Source organism: Platalea leucorodia (assembly GCF_965183815.1).
Source record: "Platalea leucorodia genome assembly, chromosome: 7".
Lineage (NCBI taxonomy): Eukaryota > Metazoa > Chordata > Aves > Pelecaniformes > Threskiornithidae > Platalea > Platalea leucorodia.
In genome coordinates, this window is record NC_138829.1 from 37126211 (window position 1) to 37153941 (window position 27731).

At 39.6% G+C, this 27731-nt stretch overlaps 1 protein-coding gene across 4 annotated transcripts; it reads right to left on the bottom strand.

Moving 5' to 3' along the window:
- On the bottom strand, positions 1-25171 carry KATNBL1 (katanin regulatory subunit B1 like 1). 4 transcript variants are annotated; one of them, XR_014228776.1, is made up of 11 exons: positions 25071-25171; positions 16117-16244; positions 14462-14502; positions 13808-14087; positions 12255-12373; positions 12025-12075; positions 11854-11943; positions 11210-11299; positions 10696-10789; positions 6967-9222; positions 220-247 (listed from the first exon to the last, which is right to left on the bottom strand). XR_014228776.1 is itself a non-coding variant. In XM_082317699.1 (10 exons), the coding sequence occupies exons 2-10, from the start codon at positions 16228-16230 to the stop codon at positions 182-184; spliced, it is 945 nt and encodes a 314-aa protein (XP_082173825.1). In that variant the 5' UTR covers positions 16231-16244; positions 25071-25171; the 3' UTR covers positions 1-181. The 4 variants fall into 4 exon arrangements, 3 of the variants coding, with proteins under 3 accessions (XP_082173825.1, XP_082173827.1, XP_082173826.1); XM_082317699.1 differs by lacking the exon at positions 6967-9222 and having other exon boundaries at positions 1-247; XM_082317700.1 differs by lacking the exon at positions 220-247 and having other exon boundaries at positions 4818-9222.
- Positions 25172-27731: the final 2560 nt, after the last annotated feature.

The following is a 27731-nucleotide window of genomic DNA, read 5'->3' on the forward strand; positions in this document are numbered from 1 at the left end:
CAAACTAAATAAAAACCACCAACCTGCTCATCTCTGGAACAGATAATCTTATTATACATGATATTCCTTTCTCCATAAAATAGCATGATGCTTGATGAAAAACCAACTGGACCTTTTAATGGCTGCAGTGTAGGTATCTGGAATAGAAGGATTCTTCAGCAAGGCCACAGAGAGATTGAGCTCAGGTAGACCACCAGCAAGTCCCACTGCAGGCTTTTACACAGCCGATTATCTGGCTGGACAGTCTCTGTGGCAGACAAAACATGGGGAGATTAAAAAGTCTGAGCTTGTGCATTTAAAATGAGAAGATTCTCCTGGCATACAAAGCAGCATCTTGACCTAGAAAAGGCACATACAGGAAAGAAAAACAGGTACTTTTATAACTGAATCATGGACACATCTTTAGATAGGAGTTTGGAACATCTTCTAAGGGAAGTTCTGCTAGGAAAGAATCCTACTAAGGGCTCAGCAAAAGGGTATCCTCCTTTCTTAGCAGAGGCCATGCTGTGTCTGAAGCTCCCACGGAGCAGCAGACCAGGGAGCAGTGCTGCAGACGCTCCACACATGCCACAACTCTGCATGACTGACTGCTGGTGCTGCCATGAGGAGAAAAAGCAATATATAGACAGTAGCTGTGGTTAAGACTGGGTTCAAACACTCCCTAAAGCAGTAATTACTGCTTACATTCCTGTTGCTCCCACATCCAGCGGTGAGATAAAAGGTAGGGCTTGCTGGACCCATCTGACTCAAATTAGTTCTTCCTCTCACTCAAGTCTCTCATTGTGGAGATGGTAAAATTCAATTATACTACTGCAAAGCCACTGCAAATAATACTTTCATCAAAAGGTGCAACGCTCCTAAACACCTGTGAAGATACTATTTCAGACCATTAAAATCAGTTCAAGCCCTGAATTTGTTTCCTGGCCAAAAGACAACTTCAAATAAATGCCTGAAAAATCTGACAGTTATGCTGGACACCAGGAAACACATGGGCAGCAGTATCTTGGAGTTCTACCTCAGAGCTAACGGAGAGAACCTGCTCTATAAGGTATGAAAAATAGCATAAGGTTAATGATAATCAAATACTACAAAGGAACCACAGACCAATCCATTTTGTCAGAAAAAAGTGTTACTGAGGATACCAAGAACCATGGATAAACAGATTCCTCAATACAGAAGCCTACTGCGATAGGGGTTTAGATATGGTGAGTTTATGGAGGAAGAGAGAAGGTCCTGCAGTTCCTTCCACATAAGCAGAATTCTTGGTATGAGAACTGTTTAATCCAAATCAGACTTGAGCAAGTCACCAGAGGCTAAATTCTCATTTCCCAGAGCTCACAGAGAACTATTAAATGAGGAAGCACGTATCAGCAGTATGTACACCAAAGCCTGCATACAGAAATGCTGAAATACGCCTCGCTAGTCCCCAAGGTAAAGGTTGATGTTAGCAAGCTGCCAGTTGTGAAGCGAGCTCGAAGGGCGTTCTCCTATTTACAGCCCTTCTGAGGTCATGTACCAAATATTCAGACAATTGAGAAAGTAAACTGCTAAAACATAATGCACTAATCCTAAAAATCCGTAACATCAGAGACTCCTCATTCAGAGCGGCATTCTTGTGTACCCTTTTTAGTGAAAAATGGGTGGCAGCATTTGTTGTCATCTTGCCACAGCACTACTTTACTCTGGAGACAAGTGAATTCTAGTTTTTATGTTTGGGTTTTTTTTTTTTTGTTTGGGGGGGTGTGGGGGGGGGGATGCATGTCTTTTTTTTTCCTTCCTTCCACCCATCTCCAAGCAGCATGATTTCTCCCTAACTAGTCCCTGCCCCACCATTTCTAAATGTTCAAAACTGTGGGCAATTTTAATTAATACTTGGTAGACTATTTATGTTTAAAAATCATTTATATACATCCACACACAAATACAACAGCTTCATCTTAAACCTGGTAACTGAAATAGCCACTACATTGATGCGCATCATTCTGCTTCTCTAGCCTTAATGTAAGGGGTAGACAAAGTGGTAGCATCCACAGTTGCCATGTGTTATTCATCAGAGGTATAAGCCTCTAAGTTTTCACAGCTCAATGACACTAAGCTAGCAATTTTGTTTGTAGTGAGAAGCTGGAAGACTTGAGATACAAGACATCACTTGGGAAACCAGGTGTGCCAAATATGAAGGCATTTTATTCTCACTTGGATAAGTGACAAGGTTGATGTGGAGCTGGGAACTCAGCCAAGCAGATGTGCTCCAACACATCAGGGGGTGGAAAAGCAGCAACTGGGAGGAAACGTGACTGCTCTGCAAGCACCAAGTCTCTAACCTTCCTTTGCGAAGTGCCTCACTGTTGTGGATTTAGGCACACAGGACTGGAGAGGCTTCCTGCATCATCAAACCTGAATCTTCAATTATCACAGGCACTTTTCTCAGGTGGTGGGAATTTTTGTACCATATCTAAAACAAATACTTCCCCTTCCCTAGTTTTAATTTTATATAAGTCAACTCCCTACACCAACAGACAACTAGGGAGGCACACATCAGCCACCGTCCTGATGAGCGTTTGCCTGTGTTCAAGTCCTCAACCCTCTTTAAGGATTACTGATGCCACCACTCAGAAGGCAATATTTTTAGAGGGACCCCTTGCAGCACTCCCCCCCCCCCCCCCCCCAAAAAAAAAAAGGCAAATTCAGAGTTTTACTTAAAGTACCAAAATGTTCTTACTAGGAAAATTTATTCCAGAGGACAGTTGCTCTGGTGGGCAGGGTTCACTTCACAACCAGCTACCCAGCTTATCCTTATGCTAATGCTGGCTGTTGGCATAGAATCACTCCAGAATTAACACTTCCATCAGTCATCACTCATTTTAATTGATTAAAAAAAGCCAAGCTTTTAGACCTATTAGAACACAAGGCTGAGAACAGAACCTACCAGTTATTTAGTCCTGCTTTGGTTCACTACTTCACTAATGATAGCCAGAACCTTACAGTGTTGAAAATAAAGTTTTACCACTAATTATACACTGGTGGTTAATTGTATTTTTATAATTTTATTTACTTTTTTCTGCAGCTGGAACATGGGGTGGCACAGTCACCCAGAAATGAACTAATGCAGCAAGGTTTTTTTTTCCCCCCTTTCAGTCAGAAACTTAATGTTATTTTAAACAAACACATAAATGTCTATGCCTTTTAGCTTCAAGACAAAGTACTGTTAGCAGATGTAGAAAGAAGGAAGAAATTTCTGCTCTCCAAACCAAGCACACAGCAAATAGTTCCTTTCTACATTCATTGTAGCAGTTTTGTCAGCATGGAAATAGCATTTTTGGTTTCTTACAGCCAAGAGTTGTTAAGACTTCCAACTCCCCAATAATCCATCATTCCACTTTTATCTAGACTAAGTAGATAATAGCACAGCTAATTCGCATGCGATAAGACAACTCAACAGTAATGAAATATGCATTCTCCTAACAGCTGACTGTACTTGTGCAGCTTCTCCATTTAGAGCCAAACACGCCACAGGCTTCTTGGATGTGGCAATCCTCCTCTGAAATAGCGTCTCTAAAAATGATTTAACTCTGGCAGAAAACAAGTTTGTCTCATGCAGAAGAGAGTTGTAACGAAAGCCTGTGTCACAAACCCCCAAAAGGCTATTTTTCTGAAGCTGGAATGCTTACTTGACTAAGTCTTTCAATCCATGGAATATCTGAAACGAGTGAAGGTGGCAACTGCAAAATCCAAACATAGTTCAGACTTTTTGAAAGTGAAGCTCAGTAGATTAAATACAACTTGAAAAGGAGCTATCAACCTAAATTACAAGAGCAATAGCTTTCAAATATGAAACTGTCTGCGGGTCACTTTAAAGTATGATGCGAGGGTGTGTATGTATTCCAACACTTAAACCCACAAGAGCAGGAAGTCTTGGAATGTAACATTATCTTAACATTTAGATTTGGTTTAGTTGTTTCACAATACACATACTGCTTACCTAAAAAAAAAAAAATCAAGATAATGGTTGCAATCTAAGTAAAATCTACTAATTCTGTTTCTTTCAAGCCTATGCATATAGAAAGCAGCCTCCTTCCCAAATTCACAGAACACTATTATTCACAGAAGTGTACTAAAGCAAGTCATAAGCATATTTGTAAAAGCATTTTTACCACGTGTGTTTTGGCAGCTACCACTTCCCAAAGGGAATTTAAATGCCTTTAAGCACTGAAATTAAGGAATAAGGAAAAAAAAAAAGGTGGAAAACATCAACATGGCATCCTTGTATTTTGTTAAAGCGAAGCACAGGTGTTCAAGACCTCAATAGTCAGTTGTTCATCTACACGACAGTGCTCCAATTAATGACTGACCGAATTGAAGCAGTGATCTGTATGAATCGGAAACAACTACATACCACATTCAACCTGAAAGTAGATCTCATTTTATAGCAATATGATCAGCAGCTACAGTCTACATAGACATGTACTAAAAAAATCTAGTCAGCATGGAGACAAAAATATTCTGTCTGCAACAGTTGAAGTCTGTGTGATTATTTCTATTCTATCCCATTAAGAGGCAGTGCTATGCCTCCTGCCTCCCATACAGCAGGTTAATATCAGAGTCCAGCTTCGTAAGCAATAATAAAAAAAAAAATACTGCAGCTATTTAGAGTGAAAACATTTTATTTTTCTCCAGCCAAGTTCAAACTCAAACTTGTAGCCATGAGTGCCCACTTCAATTCATAAATATTAACAAAATTTGTATGAGAAATTTTAAAGAGGGAAAGCTTTCACAATTGCTTCAAAATGAATAGTGTTAAGTAGCTAGCCCTGCATTTTATCTAGAATTTTCATCCTCCCCTCCCTGCTTCTAACAATAGATACTCACAGTATATTTAAACCAGAAGAAGAAGAAATAACATCATTAAGTGCTGAAGAATGAATGCAGGGGAGGGGAAGAAAATAGAATGAGACTAAATGCAACTATTTAAGACAGCAAACAAGCCATTTAACTAATATGGAATAAAAATAAATTGTTTAACAAAGTATAATATAAGCAGTAACAACACAAGCATGCTCAATCTATTCTCTCAGTGAATCTTTATCTGTAGCCTACAATGATTACTGTGTGTAGGAAGGTAGACTGAAGACAAAAATTAAACTACACTGTCTGGCTTTTACCAAGGCTATTAAGAACTGCTTCATTTTTTTTCTCCTCTAATGCAGCATCAGTTCAATATAAGCTCCTCACACAAGAACCAACTGCTTTCATAAACTAAAGAATTTGCATTGTACAAAAGTTGGAATAACTTCACACCAGTAGCATGATTTGCATGGTTTTGTATTCTGAAATAGTTGACTATGAACCACCTGTTTCCCTTTGTATGAGAAAACTGGACACAAAATATAGCTGCAGATCTCCACACGAAGACGGACATTCAGTCTCCTGTAAAGCTGGAAGATTTGGCAAGATGAACTGGCAAATGCAACTAATTGCTAGTTTCAAAAATGTAAGCTTTGCACAAGATACTTTCAAGTTTCTACACACAAAAATGTCCACCCTTTCAAGAAAAAAAACCCCCAAACACCACACAAATCAGCTGTAGCATCTGTCTTCAAAACTTTTATCTCTTCAATGCAAAACACATAAAGACCTGTAACTCCACGCTTGCCTACTTCAGATACCAGAAAATGAAAATACAGCCTGCTTTAAGATGCATATGGTATAACACAGAGGGGCTGATGTCACTCCACACAGGGCATGAGTACCCTTTTTTGTCCTTTCCTATTCTCCCATCCCTCCTGCACCCCAAGTGTTAAAACTGCAGCCTCTCATAAGAATAAGGCAACCTACAGAAAGGGAAAGATCGGTTTAATTATATCTCAACTGCAGAAGGTAAGCTCCTGGAGGGCTGATGCTGATCTTTTTTAATACCAGTAACAATTTGTAAGCACTATTAAGTAGCCTGGAACTGCAGTACCTGGGTGATACAAGGGTGTTCCACTGCAGAGTACTTTGCTAAGAAACAGATGTAACTCCTTTAAAATGGAGCCATACACAATCATTAAGATATGCCAGCTTCTTTGTACCCAGTTAATTAATGGGGTAGCTTTTTCCATCTCCACTCTTCAGCAAGCTATCAGCAATACCTAAGCTTTGATTCTTACATTAACAGAATATTGGGGTTTTTTTTTAGCTCTGCAGAAAGAGGCAGTTTGCCAGAAGGCTTCTTTAATTTCAGTTTAGGGGATGCGTAAATCCTAGTTCACATTTCAAATAAAAACCCTTTCAGCAAAACAGCCTCAAGTACTCTCAGGAAACATTGAGGCAAAAGACATACTGTTTTTCAAAGACATTAATTTCATATCAAGCGGTATAACGTGAAGAACAGCTTTGCGGAGGCATCCTTCATCCTCAAGTACATACATGCTTCTGCATCACAAGAACATACAGGATAAAGGATTAATTCTGCCTGGATCTTTTGACGCATCCTAGAAACAACATTTTCAGAAAGTATCTATAAAGATTAGCATTTATACACGATTGTTCGTAAACTTAATTCTTAGATTCACTGAGACAACTACATGGATTCCATGGAGTTACACAGCTATTAAGACATTTTACTCATGTCATCTTTGAGCAGATATCATACATATACATTCTATTACAGCAAAACTGATTCCTAGCCATTTGAGAACTGAAGAGCATACAACAAGCTGAGCCTGAATGTCAGCATGAATACTTTAAATGAATTCTTTAAGATCATGATGGAAAAAATAATTTCATAATGGAGAGACCAGAATCCTGTTCTTAGTCTAGTAGCTGCCTGAAAACAGTAAAAAAAATTCATTTAAAATAAGGCACAGATACTAATGACAATGTTTAATACTGTATTATTGATGCTGTTAAAATACAACTTTTGGCAGTTAAAAATAATGCATTATTTTATTAGATATTTCTCAATAACGATCCTCAAGTCAATCTTACCTTGCCACTAGAACAAAAGCACCATCCACAGTTACGATTTGGTAGATCCATGGCCACATGCAAGATTCATTATAAGCCCATGTATTTACATCTACAGTCAAGCTAGATTTTTGAATACCAGAGTATTTCACTTTAATCAATTACAATGACAACTTCTTGTATTACCAGAAATAAATGGCCATAAGTTACTTCATTTTGTCTATTAAAAAAACCAGGAGAAAATAAGATCTGAGTTTCCATCACCTTTACAGTATTCTCATTGAGGAATAATCTAAGAGTTTCAGCAATTGCTACCCAAATTATCAAGCTAGTCTTTATGTTACTTTTACATTTAAGTGCTCAACAGAACAGTAAAGTAATAGAAGAGCGTCATCATACTGTAGTTCCTTTAAATTTTTAATTGACAGCAAGAACATTTGAAAAGTAGTAAGTTCTATCTCAAACTCTTTTGAGTGTGAAATATCTCTAATGGTACGTCACAATTCTATCAAAAAGAATTTGGCTATGTGCATATCTTGAGATTGTCCCACAGAGTTCTCAGTTTTGGGATGTCCCAGAAACTCTTCCCTGCAGCTGACTGCCCTGGGAACTGCAAAACCTTTGGTGGTTTGAAAAATATTCAAATAACCAAAAGCACCAAGTTCTGATGACAGATTTCTAGTTGGCCTTCAGAAGTCAGCAATAATGATATGTAAATTAAATACAAAATGAAGCAACAGGAGGCCTAAAGCTGTTGACCACTACAAGAGTTCAAAATTCATTTATTTCATCTCTAAAGCAAAAACCACTTGGGGCTATCAAAAGACTCTTCTCCTGCACGTCAATAAAAGTGCATATACTTAGTGCTAGGTATGAAAACCACCCTTGTAAGTTTTCTAAGGAAGTAGACTACTGGGTGATACATGCTATGCATGTATATTTATGTTTTAAGTGAACAGCTGGCACTTTGTAAGTTTTAATTGGAAAAGCATGCTTCCTAAACACAAAATAAAAAAAGGCAATAGCAAGCCTAAAATCAGAACTCCCTCAGAGCTATTCAGCTATAGTTTTTCGATTAAAATAGTACAGGATAGCAATAGGACAGTAAAAGAGAGTCTATAGCTGCATTTTCAATGCTGTTGTTGGTATAAATTTGCCATCATTGATCAGGCTAGAACTTGATTAATTTTGCAAAAGCTCTTTGTCAGTTTCTTAAAGGAGGTAGTATAAAAAGGGTGCGATTTGAATAACATGGCCTCATCTGGCTGTAAACATTTCAAACAACAGACATAAATATCTATGATAAAAAGTACTGTGGAAGAGATTATTCTAGAAATTATTTTTATGAACTTGAAAAGAAAAAAAACAGTAGATACATTTAATATATTTACTTATTTGCATGTAGTTTAAATGATACAGAACAAGATTACTGTGTTAGAAATCCACATACAATATAAAAACATTTGTTAAACATAAATTCACCATTCTGCTGACATTTGCAATAACTGTTTCTCCAAGCTTAACTTCAGTTATTTATAATATTTTTCATACATGAATTTTTGTATATGTGCAATGTTTCATTAACTACACAATGTGAAACCCTGATTTTTGTAGTTTTTCATCACAATCTGAACATAATAGCTATTTGCATCTTAACACATTGGCTTTTTGAAACACTAGTAATTAAGGCATCTTTACTGTATAGTTTCTCAATAGTGCAAACAAAAACTGTCTTTAATAATTTGATTAAAACATAGAAGTAATTGAATATTCTGAAGGTTTTTTTTAATGTAATTGGAAGATAGTTGTGCACTTTGGAGTTCTCTTGTGAAAGAAACATTTAAAAGCTCTTAATGCTGATTGCTTTTGTTGGTTCCTTATAACTGGTTCTGCTGTCTTGTCTTCGTGACAGTGTAATTCATCTTCTTTTATGCGATGTTGTAGTAAAATACAGTAGCGTTTAAATGAATACCTAGTAACTGAGTGAATCCCAAATGCAGCAAAGGCATACAGTTTTCATAGTGCACTTTCACCTCACTGAAGTAAAAGTTGCTCCTACTAGACATTTTTCCACTTCAATGTGAAGTAGATTGTTAGGATTTTGTTAGTGGTTTCATTAAACAGCTTGACAGTTCAGTTCTCTTCTGCCAGTATTTCTCAAAAGGCTTTCAGAAATAGTACATATTTCAGGGATACTTTAGGGGATTGTTTCACCACATAAGCACACATAGTTTCCCAATCATGTCAGTGTAGCTGTAATAAATAAGCATGTACATCCTAGAAGGAAAAAAAGGATAAAGGGTTTGTCATGTTACTTATAGCTGTAGTATCGACTGTGTGTCTGAAGCAGGGTAACCAGTCAGGACCATAGTACAAGAATAATTATGTTTAGGCCAAGTTTCAGAACAAGTTATCTTCAACTTGAAGATTACTTTCAATTAATGCTTTCAATGGCATTTCTTTATGTACTAAAGCCTGCAAGAACAGTGGGATTAGTTTCCAAAGCCATCAATTTAGTCTGTTTTTTCCTGTGCATGCAGGGAGCAGAGGAAAAGTCATCATCATGAGACATGTATTTGAAACATTTATTAAGAGTGACATTCCTTCACCCCATCCCTCCAACATTCTTATACTACCCCTTTTGCTCCTGACTTGTTCAGGTGGCCTCGGTCACAATCTGTCCTGATACACATTAAGAAGTAGGCAAATTAACAGAAAGGGAACCTGAATCCTAGAGAAACAAACTGACACTGGCTATAACCGCTATGTTGGTCTACCAGAAGAACTGGGCAGTCTACATTACAAGCTCCCATTGCTCTACCAGTTGGGAGTTAGAACTCGGTTCTTCTGCATCCCTGCTGACTGAAACTCTACAAGAAGTTTGTAACTATCCTTGTAGAGACATCAAAATTGAAGTTAGGGGTGCACAGCAGTCCCAGAAAAACAAGAAATAACTTGTTTGATGTATCAAAGTGACAAATTCTGTAGCTATAGTTATAGATTCCACAAAGCTCCTTCAGATATAAGTAAAGCATGCAGTCTCCAACTTCTTTTCAAGTTCACTCAAATCCTGCACAAAATGAAGTATCTGCTTTAAGTCCTTTCTCACTGTCTACCTTCATCAGGTCCTGCCATGTGGAGAGGTTTCTTAGTGTAACTCTTGGTGCCCAACCTCAGAAAGCCATGTTTATGGAGATGAGTATCATGAGCAGCAAATCATGCATTTACCAGACACTAAGGATTTCTAAGGATTAGGTCAGCAATAAGCTTCAGAATTGAGTATGTTGTCACTTGCCCCAGTCACTTGATGTAAATTGATGTCAATTGATGCAAATGCTAACAACATTGGTGGGCTAAGATTCTCCATGCTGCATTACACTTACAACAATGGGTACAGCAGATTTCAGAGAAAACACCTGTCCTTTCACAGTCTACCTACTCATCTGGGCCCTTTTTAACATCAATTTTAAGGCTTATTACTATTAGCTATTTTATTATTAAGGAAATGCTTTCTCTGTAAAGAGAGAGAAAAGGATAAAAAAATTGATTGTTAGCATTCTAAACCACACTACTATTAGCATAGGGAATACGCTCCAGACTCCTGTAAAAATTGTGCAATATACTTGAGCCTTAGTGGAAAATAAAGGTGTTTCTATCCATCAATAGTTTAGTGTAAATAACATCAAATGAGAGGAATACTGCAAGTGATACAGCTATGTTCACTAGTAAACGCAACTGGAACTAGATTACCTTAGCTATATTACCAGTATATCCTGGAACCAGAGTAAGATGATTCTCCTGTTCCCATAATCCACTTAATTGTTGTTTTAAAATATGAATATTTCTGAAAAAGAATGAACAACACTTTGTAACATATATACGACATTTCAGTAGACTTTTTGACTGAAACATGTGATTAATACTGCATATAGACAAGTCTATATGATAGATATTGCCATAATATCAGAAAAAAATTTGATCCAACTTCTACAGTATTTGTACAACCCCTGATATGACCATGTTCTACATGTATTAAAACTCCAGTTAAAAAAACAAAAACAAAAACATGACAATCCTTAAAGCAAGTTTCCAAACACCACCTGTGTCTTAAGAACAGAAGAACTTATTTTAAGTACTTTTAAGCTTTTACTTTCAAATTATATTTTTTCTCTTGTAGATAAAGTGTGGTCCTACTCAAAGTTAAAACAGATTTAGATGGAACAAGCTACAGAAATATTTAAATATTTCCCAATACTATACTCACCCATCCTCTGCCTTTTCTGTATGTGCAGATAGTTCTGACCACCATCTTTTAATGACAGCCTGAAGCCAGTTTAAACCAACTATCACATATCTGTAACAACATATTTTACACATTATGTTTTTTTCCCCCCCCCTCCAATATCTACAGGTCAGCTAAAGTGTCAAGACAAATTGGTAAGCAACTTGGAAAGCAACACTTTTTCTATTCTGGAAGAAAAAATCTAGACAAATTGGCAAGTTCAAATACTTGCCTATGTTTTCATTTCGAAGTGGTAAACTGAAGCTCTTGTTGAAAAACTAGAAATTTTTCAGGTACTTTGCCTGAAAACTTTGCCTTGATTTCATGTTATAAAGCACACTAAAACCTCGGCGCTATTCCGTTTTACTGTTTAGGATAAATAAATCTGCATAAGGGCAAAGTCAGTCCCTCCCCAGTCCTTAACCTTGCAGAAAAGTTTTTGCACCACTGTTTTTTTAAAGGAGAAAGGTTCACAGGAAAGCTCCCCTTCAGGTAGGTGTTCCCCGAGAAAGGCAGGGTTGGGAGAAGGAGCAGAGGGAACAAGAATCAGAGGAATAAACACCATAAATTTCTAGGGCACTACATAGCCAGGAAGTGTTTTGGAAACATCCAAAACTGATACTTACTCTTCATATTTGCTTTTAAGCAGTGATTTCACTAAAGGCAAAAGATCTACACAGCAGCCAACTGAGATATATGGTTTTTCTTCCTGTAAACTTAAAAAACAAGATGTTTCAGAAGTGCTTGAACTTCAGCGTGGTTATAGCAGATTCTTATCCCCCACTTTTTGTCTGTACCTGTTCGTAAGCACAGGAAGGCAGTCTACTACTACTCCAAGATCCTGTATCCTAGAAACATAAAGAATAAAATCAGAAATGTTACTAGTAGAGCATAGGTTGAAGTATACACTTCCACTATGATTTAAAGAAGTAGTATAACAAAACATTTAAGGAACCCCTAAAAATACTGCAACATATTTGGGACTGCTACCACTTTAAGAATATAAAAGAAGAGACACTCAGTTTACCTCACTAAGTAGGCTACCAGCTCACTTATACTTCTCCTTCTCCAAAAGGTTAAAGCTACGTTCAGCCTCAGATTCCTGCTGAAAAGAACCTGAGCCATAGTTTCATGGTCCTGAGAAACCTGTATATTTTTGAAAATATAAAAGAAATTTACCACAAGTTAAGTAGCCAGCAACAACACAATAAGCTGCTCTAATATAGTAATTTAGTATATGAAAAATATACTTTCCTACCTGTATGCTGATGAGTTTATTTTAAAAATTTAGCTAACAATGGCCTTAAAACCACAAATTTCCCTTAGAAGGGAGCATAAATAGATTAAGACTAATTTACCCAAAAGCGACAAGAATAAGACCCCTGAAGAGAGGTATCTAATAATTAAATAGAGCATTTATGAGCATCAACCTATAATTCTCACCAATTTTGACAACTTTTTACTTAGATGCTTATTAATTTTGAGAACTTTAACAATTTAGACACAAGTAATTACATATATTACTCTGAACTTTGACAGAAAAGGTTGATTTCTGAAAAAGCTTGTTCTTGGAATGAAGTTTAGGTATTTTATTAAAATCTTGGATTGGAATGAACACTGCAGAGCCACCTGCATCTCTCAAACCAGTTAAACAGTCATTGGTGGCCAGTGATCTGGTCTTTAGTTTCTCAGAAGATGAATCTTCCTCAGTCTTCATTCCTTTACCATTCTTTCCACAACCTCTTTATTCTAGCTAGTCTGCTGCTCTTTCCTTGAACCAGTCAAATTCAATGGAGTGCAAGAGTGCCACAGACTTGTACCTCCAGCCCACTGGTCTCTCAGGGCTCTCTTTATGGTAGCCCACACTTACAGTACCATGAAAAGACAGCATGGTGACAGCCTTCGATCGTATCTTCCCTGCCATGCCTCACTTTAAACACCTGCAAGCCTCAATGGGTAACAAACATTACGGTGACAGAAATGGAAACTTCAACGTTAAGGGACTTAAATGGCCTTCACTGTCACAAAACCTGTTTCATTTAAATATCTGACCTTTTAGCCACCTTCAGAAGCCCTGCAAGCATTCACTGGGTTTCATCAAGCAATCTTAAGAAATATAGTCTTCTACAAACACTTAAGTTAATTTCATGCACACTGAGCTGGTCCTCTCCTACCAAAAATGGTCCTCTCCTACCAAAAATGGTCCTCTCCTACCTCATCAGCTTATTCCCATCCATACACTAACACTTTCACACTTCCATAAACATGCGTCATGCCAGATCATGAAACCTAACTAGGTCAAAGCAATGTTTTCCTTCGGTGCTGGTATAATTTTAACCCAGGTTAGCCTGGCAGATCTGAGCTTCTGTGCTGACACAAACATGGGGAAAACTGGCAGGACTATTACCGTTGACAACTGCATCACTGTAAGCTGACAGATACAGACTGTAAATCACAAGACCTGAGCCAATCTATATGTTAAGAAAATTAATCCCTTTGAAAACTTTCACAGCTAACCACACAAAGAGACTACCAGGAATACTTTTATTTTAAATTAAAGTTTCTTTAAACTCTACTTACCTCTGAAAAAAATCCACTGTATTTGGATGAGGGGCCTTCTGTTTGAGACGAGCCAGAGTCACTAGAATTCAGCAAGTGCGTACGACTGTCGTGCAGTTTTGCTGGCAGATTCCCTGCACAAGCCAGTTCATTTTCTTTATTTGCCATGTCACAGCCCCTAGATTTAGGGATCTGTTTCTTTCTGTAACAAGGCTTTGGAGTATAACAATGAACTTTTCTTTTACAATATACTACTTTGAAAAGAGAGAGGGGACTGGTCACCGTTTTTCCAACTGTTATTCTGCAATAATAAAGCAGTATTTTAGTGAAGGTTGCTCTCAACCTAAGCAATACTTTGTGTTATTAAGTTAAAATATATCACAATGAATTCAGCAGTCAACTTGCAGGTTACTTAAAACATTTTATCCCCGAGATATACCCTCATGACATTTGGGTTATCAGAAGTAAGAGCTATCACCAATATTTTTGTCCTGCTTTTATTAATGCAGAGACTCATAATTATGAAAGTGAGCACAAGAACCAAGTATTGTCGGTAAAATTAAGACCTATCTTCCATTTGTGTCTGCTTGGGTGTTGTAATAGATTTAAATTGCGTCTTCCTCCCTGCTTCCCTCTCACTTGAAACTCAGACTCTACACAGCAGAGCCCTCTTACCTGTTTGTGTATGAAGCCAGCTGTTTTGGAGATTTCTTACCCTGAGAGAAAGGGTATAGAGAATAAAAAAGCTTTATTACTAAAAAGGCTCAAACACTCTCACAGTTTGTCAAAAAGAAGTCCTGCTTCACCATGGCCTAAGTTTACCACAGATTCCCTCCTTTCCACTCACTCTTCCTAATCTGCAGCTAAAGCACAGCTATGTTAACCTTCCTATAATCTTCAGGTATTTCACAGTGACCTATAGATGGACTAGCTCTGCCATAGCTGTCCTTGGAGCACCATAGTCAGCTATAGGCTCAGAGTATCTTTGGCAAGAGACAGGGTTGTGACATCAGAGACATTCTTTAGTTACTAGCAAACTAAAAACTGTGACTAATATAAAAAGCCTACTGGAATCTGATGACAAAATTGCATTACTTGTCTCACACATACATTTAAAGGCCCATAATACAGCAGATGTTAGTATTGGGAAGGATGACAGCAGAACACCTCCCCACCAAAGCCCAAAAACAAACAAACAAAAAAAAATCAAGACTCCTGTAGACAACACCAGCTTGATTATCCTGAATTCATTCACATGAAACAGATTAGCACCCTGACACCAATTAGGCTGCATAGAACAGTGATATCCCAGAGGAATCACAAAATTCATTCAAGGTTGTGCCTCACAGGTTAGCAAAACCTTTGAAAATTAAGCACCACAATTTGAAGATGAATTTCTAAAGACTTTTTTTATATAGTAATCTTCAATGTTTTAAAGCTTCATGTAATGAAGATGAATTGAATTGTGACATTCTGGTCTACTTTTTTTCATTAGTAAACGGATTATTAAAAATAAAAAAGCACCAAGATGCTCAAGTTAGAAATATGTATTTTCATATAAACAGGTACTACATTCATATACTGCAGGCATTTCAACTTAAAAATTTATACTACTGTTAACATTTACGTTGTGCACATCAGCAAAAAAATACTAATACCTTTTTTGATAACACCGAGTCATAAAATCATGTGGGTTTTAATACATAATTTCAGTAAACAGATATAGAGGATATTGGCATCTTCACCACTTTTTTAAGTGATCTTACACTAAGTTTACCTCCATAGTACTTCCTCTGTACTCCATTACCTGCCTTACTCTTCAGCCAGTAACACAGGTAAGAGGTGATGAGAAAGTGTTTCTGACTAGCAAGAATCCAGTGAAACTACACGTTACTAGACAATGTGGTAGATCAAGCTGTATGATAACAAGATGACAGGTCCATTTTGATGCAGGTATTTCACTTACCCCACCTCTCACTTGTGCTATGTAGCTCTCTTGGCAAGAGAGAACTTTCTGATGATAGAATTCCTCTACTGAAACAGTTCTTGGCTAGATTGCAAAAAAGTAGGTGAGTAAAACCATATCGGTACCTACTGCTCATGTGGATGATCTGATGCATGTATCTGTGTAGTCACTGCCTGTACCTATTATAATGCATAGTTTTCATAATATAATCGCTGTTCCAGCTGAAGTTCTACTGCACATCTAGACATAAAATGCCCAGTAGGACTGTGCTTCTAGTTTTAGACTGCTCAGAACTATGAACCTGTTTGAACATTTACTTCAGTTTCATCAGAGGACATGAAAAAATAAAACCCAAACAACTTACCTCCTTCATGATCTTTTTAGTGGAAGAAGAGATTCTTCTTCTGGGGAGATCAATGGGACGACCTTCAATATGCAATACTTTCCGTTTTCTAACATTGTGGGCTTCAGATGCCATAATCTCTCAAATCCCTGTTTTCAAGGGAAAGATATTTAATTATATTTTCTGAAAAACTCCCATCAACTTTCTTCAAATGCAGCTGGCAAAACCAGTTAAAACAGTTCAACTATTCAGAAGATGTTCCGTCATATAATCTAAGACATCCTTTAGCAAATGTTAGCTGGAGGCCTTATCATTAGTAACATGCTGATGAGCACTTCATAATTCCCATTTAGTTTTCTAAAAAAAGGAACAAAAACAATCCCCCTCAAAGAAACAGAGGGAGAGATCTTGTTTTTCAGACCAGCTTAGTACACCTGCACTGAGGGGTGCCATACAGACAAGAATAAGGCAATTTATGAGACTTTCCTCCACATCTCACTATGGACTTCATCTGCCACCTACAGAAAAATAATTGGTCCCACAACTGTTTCCAAGTGAGGAAATGCAGCTAAATAAAAAATAATCCCTGTCCTTCACGAAGAAGGCAAACTTCATCAAAATAGCAAAGGTAAAAAAAAAAAAAGGAAGTGAAAGATCTCCCCTTAATTTATTGGCAAATCCACCCCCACCCATTTTTCTCAGCATGTAACTTTGGCTATTTTTCATATTAAAAAAAAAATCTTTATTCCACAGTTAACCAGTAAGAAAATGTCAGAGTACTCTGTCTTGAAGTATGCCAATATTTCTACAAGAATCAAAACAAAGACTGATACAATTGTACGTATGGTTTTGCATTTTGTGTAAGTGAATCAGAAAATCCATTGCTTAAGACTGGATTCACAAACTACATCATCATGGAGCACTATTCTTAAAATGCTTTAGCAAGACATCCTACCTTACTTTTAAAACCCAACCATTTGCTCTAATTTTATTATTTTTCCCCTAAATGGCACTGGTCCCAGCGTAAGTGCCCCAATCTCTCCCGTCCACCTTTAGTACCAACAGTCCTGTCCCTTTTCCTCTATGTAGCAGATTGATCCCACATTAAGAACTTGAGTATTTAAAACACTAAGACACTGAGCACTGAAAAAGCCAGATGGGAAACAGCTTATTAGCCACAGAAGACCTTTCAATGCAGTAGCTAAAGGCCATCAAATAAAACAAACAGGTGGCAGGCTCAAAACAAAGTAGAAGGTGTATTCTCCACATAATGCATATTAAATTCCATATTGCAGGATACAGTAGAAGCAAAAAAAATTCTGCAAATGCTTCAGTTTTCTTTAGCACAGGATCAGCAGGGAAGAATCTCATTTGAGATCTCTATCTCAAAAAAAAAAAAAAAAAAAGGAAGATTTACTGACAGGAACCCTTACCCTGAAAGACGGGAATATCGAGCCCTTAGACCAACAACTTCAGCAAGCATTGCAAATGGCAGCATTGTTTAGGACAAGATCTCTACCAGTTGGTGGTCCATACTTTTCCAGATACAAGGCTGGCTTAAGACTGGTTCATTAGCTTGACTCTTTCCCTGCATACTATGGGATGGTGACAGAATAGTTGTCACCCTGTGAGCTCTCCATACTTGCAAGGCTTCCAGCCACCAAGCTTATAAATACATAGTAAAGTATTTTTCCCCTGAAGCTTAGAAGAAACCAGAAGAACAACAAACAACTTCCCCTCTGCTTATCAGAGTGGTTGAAACCACTATTTGGACTCAAAATGGGCTGTACATTAAAATTTGAACTTGGAGCACAACACAAAGGCAAACAACTGAACTTCTGAAGAAAAGCCCAACCCAACAACCCTAAAATACAAGCAAATCCAGCCTTATATTCAGGCTAATGATGAAGGCAGAAAGCTAAGAGGACTTGGAAAAAGTTTTGATTTTTTTTTTGCATCCCCTATTTGAGAATGTTGCTGAGGGAAAAGCAATAAACTCCAGAAGAATACGGAGGCCAACGTGCAACCACCAGAGCTAAACTCCATAGAATCATCCCATCAGATGCTAAGAAAATCCATGACCTGTGTTCCTGAAGAATCACTTTTGTGACTGCTCCCATGACACACTGACAGCTTACAACTCTTCATGCAGAAGTGACCCCTCCTTACTTGCTTGTTTAATAAATGATCTCAAACTACCCTTCTCTTTCAGGCTAAGGAGTTAGTGAGAATCTGATCTCCAACATATAAGACAGCACTGTTAAAGTAGAATGCTTTTTACTTAACAGAAGTGTAAAATATCAGAAGGCTAGAAAGAAATGTCATACTAAGGAAACTCAATTAGCATATCAGTGTTTAATAGTGGGCTTTAAAGAGCCTAAGGTAACATATTAAAATACCTGAATTGGAGAGAGATTATCCTGGAGGGAAAGAAGTTCCCTACAAAAAGTTGAACATGTCCAAGAGAAAAAAAAGTGAAGAGCATTACACACTTTGACAAATTTGATGTAAGAACATAATGCCCCCTAGCCCCCTAGTTGTAACAGGAAAAGACAACAAAACTATCAATTCTTTCTTTAAAAACTGGGAACAGAAATCCAAAAGGCCAACAAATGATCAGATGTAAAGGAACATCTGATGAAATGAAGTAAAATCCTTACATCTGTGTTCACTGTCCTACAGTTTAGAGAGGTTTCCATAGTTTAACCTGTTTTGTGAGGGTGTCTGATGATGCAGAAGCAGCAGTGAACATATAAGTAGTAATGAAATAGCTGTGTTGTTAACGGAGGTGCAGAACCTCTCCCTTAGAGCTGAAAAAGCACCTAAAGAAATCACAGGTAGAAAATACAGTCAGTATTAAAGACGGCCTCAAGGAAGATCCAGACTGTTTACTAATCTGCGCAACAGAGACGTCAATGTAACGAAGAACAGAATTAGTGGACACAAACAAGTAATATATTGGGAAAGATTCAACCTGGCTGTTGTGAAGGCAAGTCCTGCCCTGCAAAATTAATAGAATTCTTTGAGAGTATGAAGTAGTACAACATGGATAAAGGACAGCTAAATGATAGAGCCTACCTGTGATACCTGCAAATATAGATAGAAGCTCCTGAATATTCTCCTTTACCAAACAAAAGCAAATCTTTGTGAATAGTTAAGACACTTGTAAGATAAGAAGCTCCTGAATACTCCCCTTTAGACACCTAGGCCTTCGGAGAGGAGATACGCGCAGCCGTGAGGATAAGAAAGTGGCAAGATGACCATTAGACCAGAACAAATCAACCTTGAAGGACATAATATACGTGATCCCAGAACGGAGTTTGCGCAGAAGTAAAGGTCAGTCAGTGAACACAGTGAAGAAGACTACGAGCCTTCATCTGAAGGCCCCACAAAGACCACCTGAAGACCACCACGGAAGATGACTGCGCATGCGGATTGGACATTACGTTAATAAGTTCCAGGAAATCTCATGTTTATGTAGACGAATTCTCAGAAATCCTATGAATATGTATATTTTCATAGTATATAATTACTGAAAGTCTATCAAACCTTCAGAGCACTTATGGTGGAATTATCCCCAGTGCTGCCCAGCGCCACAACAAAGAATGCCTGCTTTCTGAAACTACAAAATTAAGTTTTAGAGACTGAATTATTTTGCTGCTTTCTGGTAACACCCGAGATTCCAAAAAGCTTACAGAAGTCCCCCACTTAAATCTCTTGAGGAAACTAAGCAACCAAGTGACAAGAGGGAAAGTTTTTGCATGGAGAAATAGGTAAGAAACAGTGATAAACTGTCTAAGCGGTTCCCACAGTGAAGAAGGCCACCACAGGAATCATGCAGAAGATCTGCTTATGCTGTTTGATATATTCGTAAGTTACCTCACAAAGGAGATGAGCAGTTAAATGACAAAGACTGTTGACAATACAAAGTTATACCAGACACTGAAGATGAGGGCTAACTGATGAATTAGAGGACTGTGATGTACAATAAGCAGAAGCAATGATTATAGATTAATGCAAAGCAAAGCATGTGTGTCTACAGGCATGAGGAAGTTTTGGGTTCCCACATCGAATCATAGGCTTAGAGCTAATAATTGCCACCCACAACAAGGTCTGGATATATGACAGTTTACTTTAGATCCTTTGGATTGCTCACATGGAGGAGTGCTCCACATGGATCAATAAATAGTTAGAAAAATAAACAGAACATTATTATGACAGCGTATAGAACTAATTTGTGCCTGTATTTCAAATACTGAGTGCAAGTTCAGCCTTCTTCCCTTCAAAAAAAAAAACCAACCCAAAAACAACCCCCCCAAAAACCAAGAGACTTCTGAGTAAAAAAGAGCTCAGGAAAAGACAAGTTAAAAAAAGTACGGAATACTTCCCATACAGTAAACAACTGAAGAGATCAGGCCTTTTCAGTCTGGAAAAGAGGCTACTTATAGCAGAGAGGGGAAATAAGACAAAGGCCTACAAAACAAATGGCTTGGAGAAGTTGCCTAGAGATTGTTCGCTGTCTTGCCCAAGATAAGAACGAAGGGGCAAAAGACACTAGCTGAAGGCAGGCTCAAAACTAACAAAAGAGGGCGACTCTTTGTGCAAATTATAATGAAGCTGAACTTGCCACAGGATGTTGTTGACCCAAATGTTGACATGGGTTCCAGGGTGGACTGTGCAAATTCATAAAAAGAGAAATACACTGAAAGTGATTAAATACAGAAACACAATCCAGATAGCATAGACAGAGCAGAACACAAGCAGAAGAATCTGGTATGTCCAAACCTAATACTGCTACAATAAACTTAGTCCACATCTCAAGAAACCTGCTTCCAAAGGCTTAGTAACACATGATAAAATGCTAGCTGGGCAGCAATTAAAAACACAAATGCTAGAGGATGAAAGGCACTTTACAGGGCTCTTTACAACTTTCATTTCCTATCTGCTATCAGATATCATCTAGGGATAGCTAATTAGACACTACCACCCACTGTTACTTTGGGATATATAGAGAGGATTTTTAAACTGGCATTAGTATCCAATTTATATGAGATCAAACAACTTCTACCTCAACTTCTTGAATTTTTGACTATTTCTTTGTGGTGAGTACAGCTAGTTATATTTGTTCAGAACAATCTGTTATACCACTTCATTAAGGCCAATGCAGCTCCTTTGCTTCACAGAATTTTGAAAATAAACTCAGGATAGAATGCAAGTCCCTTCAGCTCTGCCTTACTCCTTCATCATACAAGCCTAAACTGTTTTACAACTGTAACAAAGTAGATTGCAAATCTGAACAGAGATGCACGATTTCATTAAGATGATAGGCTCACAAGCCACCAGTTTCCCCCGTCCCATGGGTGACTTCTTGTGCCAGATACCAACCCTCCTTTCTCCCCCTTTTACTCTCCTCAGTTTTCAGGAAACAGAAGGACTAGAGTAACAGCAGCCATATATCCTGGTAAGTCAGCTCATTTCTCCCCACAGTCAATAGACAGTACCGGTGCAAATTTTTCTTGATGGCTCTACTGCTGTTTTCTAACTCTGATCTCTCCCGGATGCAATATGACTCTTCAAGTCATACCAGAATCGAGCAAAGAAAGTCAGCACTGAAAGGCTTTCAAGTGCATATCTATCAAAGGCAAGTATTAACAAACTCTGCCACTCCCTCCCATCATCCTATGTTCTGGGCACGGCCCCCAGAGAGGGACAAACTTTTCTTCACATGTTATGTAATCTACACATGTATTAACATAACATTAATTTCTTACAGAACACAGACCGGACTACTTTGCATCACAGCAAAGCAAATGTAAAATAGCTAGATTTCTTAAGTCATTAGTAAATACCCTTTAAAACACTCTTCCTGGCCTACTCTTTGCCCAAATTCTTAACAGCTATTTTTGCCTGTAGCATTCCACATACGCTATCCATCACAGACGTTCTTGTGATTCTCCCCCACTCCATATTAAATCAAGTGCAAGTTCAAGGATGACAATATTAGACTCCGATGAAAGAGTTAATTAATTGTTACTCCCCAAAGAGGGGAGTTTATGCTTTGAAAGCATTCAAAGTAGGTATACATCAGGGAACCAGTAATGGGCAACTAATTTCACTGATTATTAACAGATTTAAAATGCTCATGAGAAACTTCCAAGAATGGTTATTCCAAATTTACTTCCAAAAGGGTAACTTGTCTACAAAAATAAATTAGCACTATCTTATGATGTAGAAGCAATTCTGTAAGCTTGGCATAATTTCCCTTCATTTTAGCTCTGACAAATGTTATAGAATCCATCTGTCTCAGTTTTAGATGGCTTCCACATCCTTTGAATATGAAAGTTTTTTTTTTTTAAATTCCTGTTTTAGTAATTTATGCCCTGACAGCTCACCAGGTTTTAAATACTGAATTCTCTTAAAAAAGAAGGAGAGTTCAAGATTTTATGGAGTATGTTAATCCAAATCTTTTCTGCAACACTATAAAAAGTATGTCTTATATGCCAGCAAGACACAATTTTTTATTGTGCTATACCTGTCAGGCCATTTGCTCCAGTTTAAAGTTTCATGTGTGGACAAAAATTACACAAATTACATAAAATTGCAGTAAAGACAAATACTATTTGAGTAACTAGTTAATTAAATTAGCTTATTCCTACAATTTAAACTCATTTTCCTATTACTCTTACAGATGGAATTTGTATGTGGCCCACTGGCACAAGCATTCATAACGAATCTCCGAAAATGACCATACCTCAGAGTTTGGTTAAGTTTACTCAGGATGAATCCAGGTGTGAATTAGCTCTCCTTGTGGAGCTAACCTAAGAGTCTAATAGGTGAACCTTATTCACATTCTGGAAAAAAACATTTGCTAGAAGAAAGTCAAATAAACAAGTACCCAGTTTTCTGCATTTGGAGGGACCGTTTTCAGATATGTTAAGCTGCCATAAAGTATTATTACTTGTCAGTGTTTTAGTTCTTTCCAAAGTCATCCTTCACTAATGAAAAGATGCTTTTACCTGTTGATTTTCACTTATGAACACTCCAGGAATAATAAGGTTGGAAAAAGTTGTATTATTAAAATTATCTGGAGTTGTTATATTGGAAATAAAGTTCCAATACACTGAAGCTCCCACATTAATATTTTAAACAAGCTTTAAGAAATTACTCACAAAATTAAATACAGTAAGTTTTTTTCTATTCATTGCTCAACCCAAAGAGCATCAAAAACCTGCAACAAGAATTTTAAATTCAAACCCAGAGAAAGACATATTGGAAAATGCCTCAAGCTCCAAACTTAGCGGAGGCATAGGAACCCACCTCATTCCCACTTGGCTGAACATAGTCTGTGACTACATTTCACATAGCTTGGGATCACATGACTTCTTTTATGTTATGCTTAAATACACTTCTATTATCGAATGTGGTCTGTCTATAGTATTTAAAAAGCCTTCTTAATTCATACTCAAGCTCCTTATCCTGGGACCAACATACAAAATTAAAAAAAAAAAAGCTTATTTAAATGACTCCAATGGAAATATATTGAGAAGTTTCAAAACTGGGTTACAGAGAAAAAGCGCAAGTGTATACACACTACTGTAATGATACATATGTATCAGTATACTCACATATTTTTTTAATATATACATACAAAATACATTAATAATATTTCTAAGATATTATAATGAAGTTCTGAGTTATAAAGTTTAGGAATTCAAACCAATGGTAACTTGAGTTCAATGAAGTCTTGTTACAGACATTTTAATCAAAACTGTATGCACTGATAATAAGAAATTAAAGTGACAGCTTTTGACTAGAACAATTTGTTCTTTCCCATCAGCAAGGCCAAAGAGGCACTAACTTGCCTTCTGTTATGCTTTAATTCTACTAAACATGTGTAACTATCCTTTTTTTCATTCCCTGATTACAGCCAAAGAATAGAAGGAACAAAAAAAAAAAAGGGGGGGGGGGGGAGTGGGAAAAGCAAAATTCGTGTTCCAAGAAGAGACGGAAGAACACTGTTCTTAAGCAAACTGACTTAACCTTGCTCCAAAGGACAGCATGTTACAAAAACAGCAACAAAAAGTTTCTAAAACTACCTCCCAATCTCTCTCCTTAACAGATCTCACTATCCAGAATTTCTTTTATATCCACATTCATCAACATGCCAAACTACTCCAGCACAACAGCGGAAAAAAAAATCTGAAGGCCTTTTAACAAAGTATTTAATACAGGATCTGATCTTCAAGCATTTGAAGATTTCCCCGCCCCCCTCACCCCCCCCCCCCTTTTTCCCCAGTGGAATCTGTCACACCCAGGGAATAAAATCCGTCAGCAGGCCTCACACCCAGTTTGTTATCCTCCTTTTCGGTAGCACTAAAACTTTTTCTATTCTCCTTGCATTTATCTGCCACTGCACATGCTTGCTTTTGAGTTGTGCCCGATATCACCATTTTAGAAAAAGACAAAACCACCAGAACTCGCTCGCTGGAGACTGCAAGCACTGAGACAGCCGTGCCGCGGGCCGGCCGGTGGGCGTCCCCGCACCGGCGCGGCCGAGCTCTCCGCGGTGCCGGGCGGCGCAGGCGGGGGTGCCGGCCGGGGAGGCTCGGCGGGGGCCGCCGCGCAGTCCCACCGCGCGGGGAGCGGGAAGGAGGCAGCCCCGCTCCCCCACCGGCGGCGGCCCGCCCGCAGCCCCCGCCCCCGTCCCACAGGCCGGGCGGGGCGCCCCGCAGCCGCACCTGGCCCCGGCGAGGCAGAGCACGGCCCGGACGGCGCCGCCCGCCCCGCTCCCTCAGAGCCGGCAGCGAGGTGGGAGGCCTCCCCGAAGACCCCTCCCGCCCCCCGTTTCCCAGCGGCCGGAGACGCTCCCCGGGCCAACAGGGGGCCCCCGGCCACTACGGACCCCACCCGCCACCGGCCCAGAGCGCCAGCTTCTCGCCCGCGGCCCAGGGAGCCTTCACCCTCCCATCACTCACCCGCTGCTCATGGTACCGGGCCCGGCCACGCCGAGGGGGGGAGGAGGAGGAGAAAGAGGCACGGAGACCTACCGCCGGGGCCCACCGCCCGGAGCCTGCGCCATTCAAACGGCGCCGCGCTGCATGCTGGGCCGCGCCGCGCCACGCCCCACCGGCCGCGCTCGCGGCGCGGGCACACGGCGCCCTCTGGCGGCCGCGCCGCCGGCACCTCCCAGCGGCCGAGAGCGCCCCGGCCGCGGCGGCGGCGGCGGCGGCTGCTGCCTCACGCCCCGCCCCGCCGCCGCCCCCCGCCCCGCCCCGCCGCCCCCCGCCTGCCGGCTGCGGCGGGGCTGCGGGATAAGCCTCTTACGGCCGCTGCCTCCCTGCGTAGCGAGGTCGCCCCTCAGGGCAGGTCTGTCTCCGCCCTGGTGCCCAGGCTGCCGCAGCCGCCCTGCCTCAGGCGTCTTCCGTCCTTGCCGCCTGGCGGCACGCTCCGGCCCTCCGCAGGGCCGGGTGCGCTGCGGGGCCGCCGGCCCCCTGGCCGTGCCGTGCCGTGCCGTGCCTCACCTGTGCCGGTCGGGTCCAGCTTCTTGTTGGGAAAACCTCCTCGTCCTCCACCACCGCCCCGCCCGGAGCGGAGCCTGCTCAGGCCCAGGCTGGGTTCAGCCGGCCTCCTGGCCGCCCAGGTTGCGGCCAGCCTCGCAGGTCCCGGGCCCTCGCGCTGCCCGAGCACCTGCAGAGCAGGCGCGAAGGCGAAGGCAGGCGACCTCGTCAGCCGGCTCAACGGGCGTCATTGCGAACCGCGTCAGAACTGCAGCCGTCGCTGCTGCCGGTGGCGCGGAGTGCGGCGGTGCATTCCGGCTTGGAGCTGCTCAGCGCAAAGGAAGCTGGCTGATGTCTAATTATCCTTGACTATTTATATTGTATCGGGAACCTCGCAGCCCGCGCTCTCTGCTGTGTCTGCAGGCTACTAATGACAAAGCGTGGTCATGAGTGTGCAATGCTCACGCTGGCTGAGAAATCCATGCTAGCTCCAGATTATAGCTGAGTATGAGTAGCTTTCGTGTTCCTGAGGCTTGGGTGTTGCTAAGACTCTCTCTTTGATCTCGTATAACATCTCAGAACATACCTAAAGCCAGTGAGAAAAATGGCTTGTTTTAGTGTTAAACGGAGGGAAAGGTGAGATTTATTCCACCTCCCTTGTTTTTGTTGTTCTTTCGCATCATAAATTCTGACCTGAAGCGTGTTATTTTCTTAAGTAACCTCACAGCATCCCTGTAAAATAGAGACTTAATCTGTTCCTTTATAAGCATGAAAGTTTTGGCTTGGCTGAAATTTTTTTGCCTAGTGTACCATAGTCTCAGTTTTGGGGGACGAGAGGGCAGGCTTTGACGAATTACATCCTTTCTTCAATGAAGTTAACTGGGCATGACAATTTAAATTGTAATTTGGTTATTAAAGCATTTCCTCGGTGTCTGAACAATTCCAAGACTATCTGGATTTAATCAGAGGCTACGTTACCACTTTTTGTGACCTGCTTTTCCTCTTATGATATCATTAGACTTTAAAACAAAGTGATCCATAAGATACTAACTTATGACATAAAACTGCTACACAAAGAAGGCATTTGACAGCATTAAAAATGAGCTGCAAATATATAATCAAGTCCTTAGGTCAGGCAATGTTTCATCTCAAAAGTTTCATAACCGATCTTAAAAGGATAATGACCCTAACAGTCTTCCACCATCATCATTCTCCTTTTGACCCAAAACGCCCTGATGCTTAGGAATCCATTCTAATTTCCAGTCTAAATTTATTCATGTCCTGTTTATTCTTCTAGTGCCAATATTACCCTATAGTTTAAACAACTCTCACTTTCTATCATGTCTGTTTGCCATAAGAGAATAATTTTATCCTCTCAACGATTTCATTTTGCTAGCCTAACAGTCTTAGTCTCCTATTGCAGGATAGCCTTTCTGTTTGCTTAATCATCCTAATGTCACTTTTACCTTCATTCTTGCAGATGTTGCAGTTTCCGTGCAAGCTGTCCTGTGTGCGTAGTGTTTAATACGTACATGGTTCTTTACTCATCTGAGCACTTCAGCCATGGATATCCAGGTACATATGGTCAATAAGGGTTTTTAAAAATTATTTTCTTTGAGCTGTCTGTGCTGACAAAAAAATGTTATCAAAGGAAACAGATGATATGTTGTTTTAGAGAACGTGACAATTACCAGATGATGCACACTGAAAAATGCTTGGGCTTTCCAAAACAGACCTTTCCTGTGAAGTGTCTCAGGAGCACCTAGTTAGATACCAAATGGATTTTAGAAATTGCCAGCTAAATGTGGCTAAGTTGGATGCTGACACTAGACAGTGGCAGAAATGGCAGAAGTGCTTCTTCTGTGATGTGATCTTATGTTTAGCTTTTAAAGGGCAGAGCAACTGCTTTGTTCAGTCAAGGTTGCCAAACAGAATAATATTTTTGTTACTGAGCCTCGTTATTAAATACCTTTTCTGAAAAGAAGCTGTTCTGCAAGTCCACATAGGGGTCAAATTTTGTAATAGTAATGTAATTTCTGTCAAGGGCCCGGTTCTGTTTTCAGAAGCACACAAGCTATACCCTGTCTACTTAGCAATGACCATGGACCATCTAGCTGCTAATATTAACAGGTTAACCAT

What these genes read in the sequence shown, in the direction of transcription:
- KATNBL1 (XM_082317699.1), bottom strand. Translation starts at nt 16,230, where the DNA reads ATGGCATCTGAAGCCCACAATGTTAGAAAACGGAAAGTATTGCATATT. An exon ending in CTAAAAAGATCATGAAGGAG is followed by an intron (nt 14,503 to 16,116) that starts GTAAGTTGTTTG and finishes CCTTTCTCTCAG; the next exon opens with GGTAAGAAATCTCCAAAACA. An exon ending in ATACTGGTAATATAGCTAAG is followed by an intron (nt 248 to 10,695) that starts GTAATCTAGTTC and finishes TGTCTGCCACAG; the next exon opens with AGACTGTCCAGCCAGATAAT.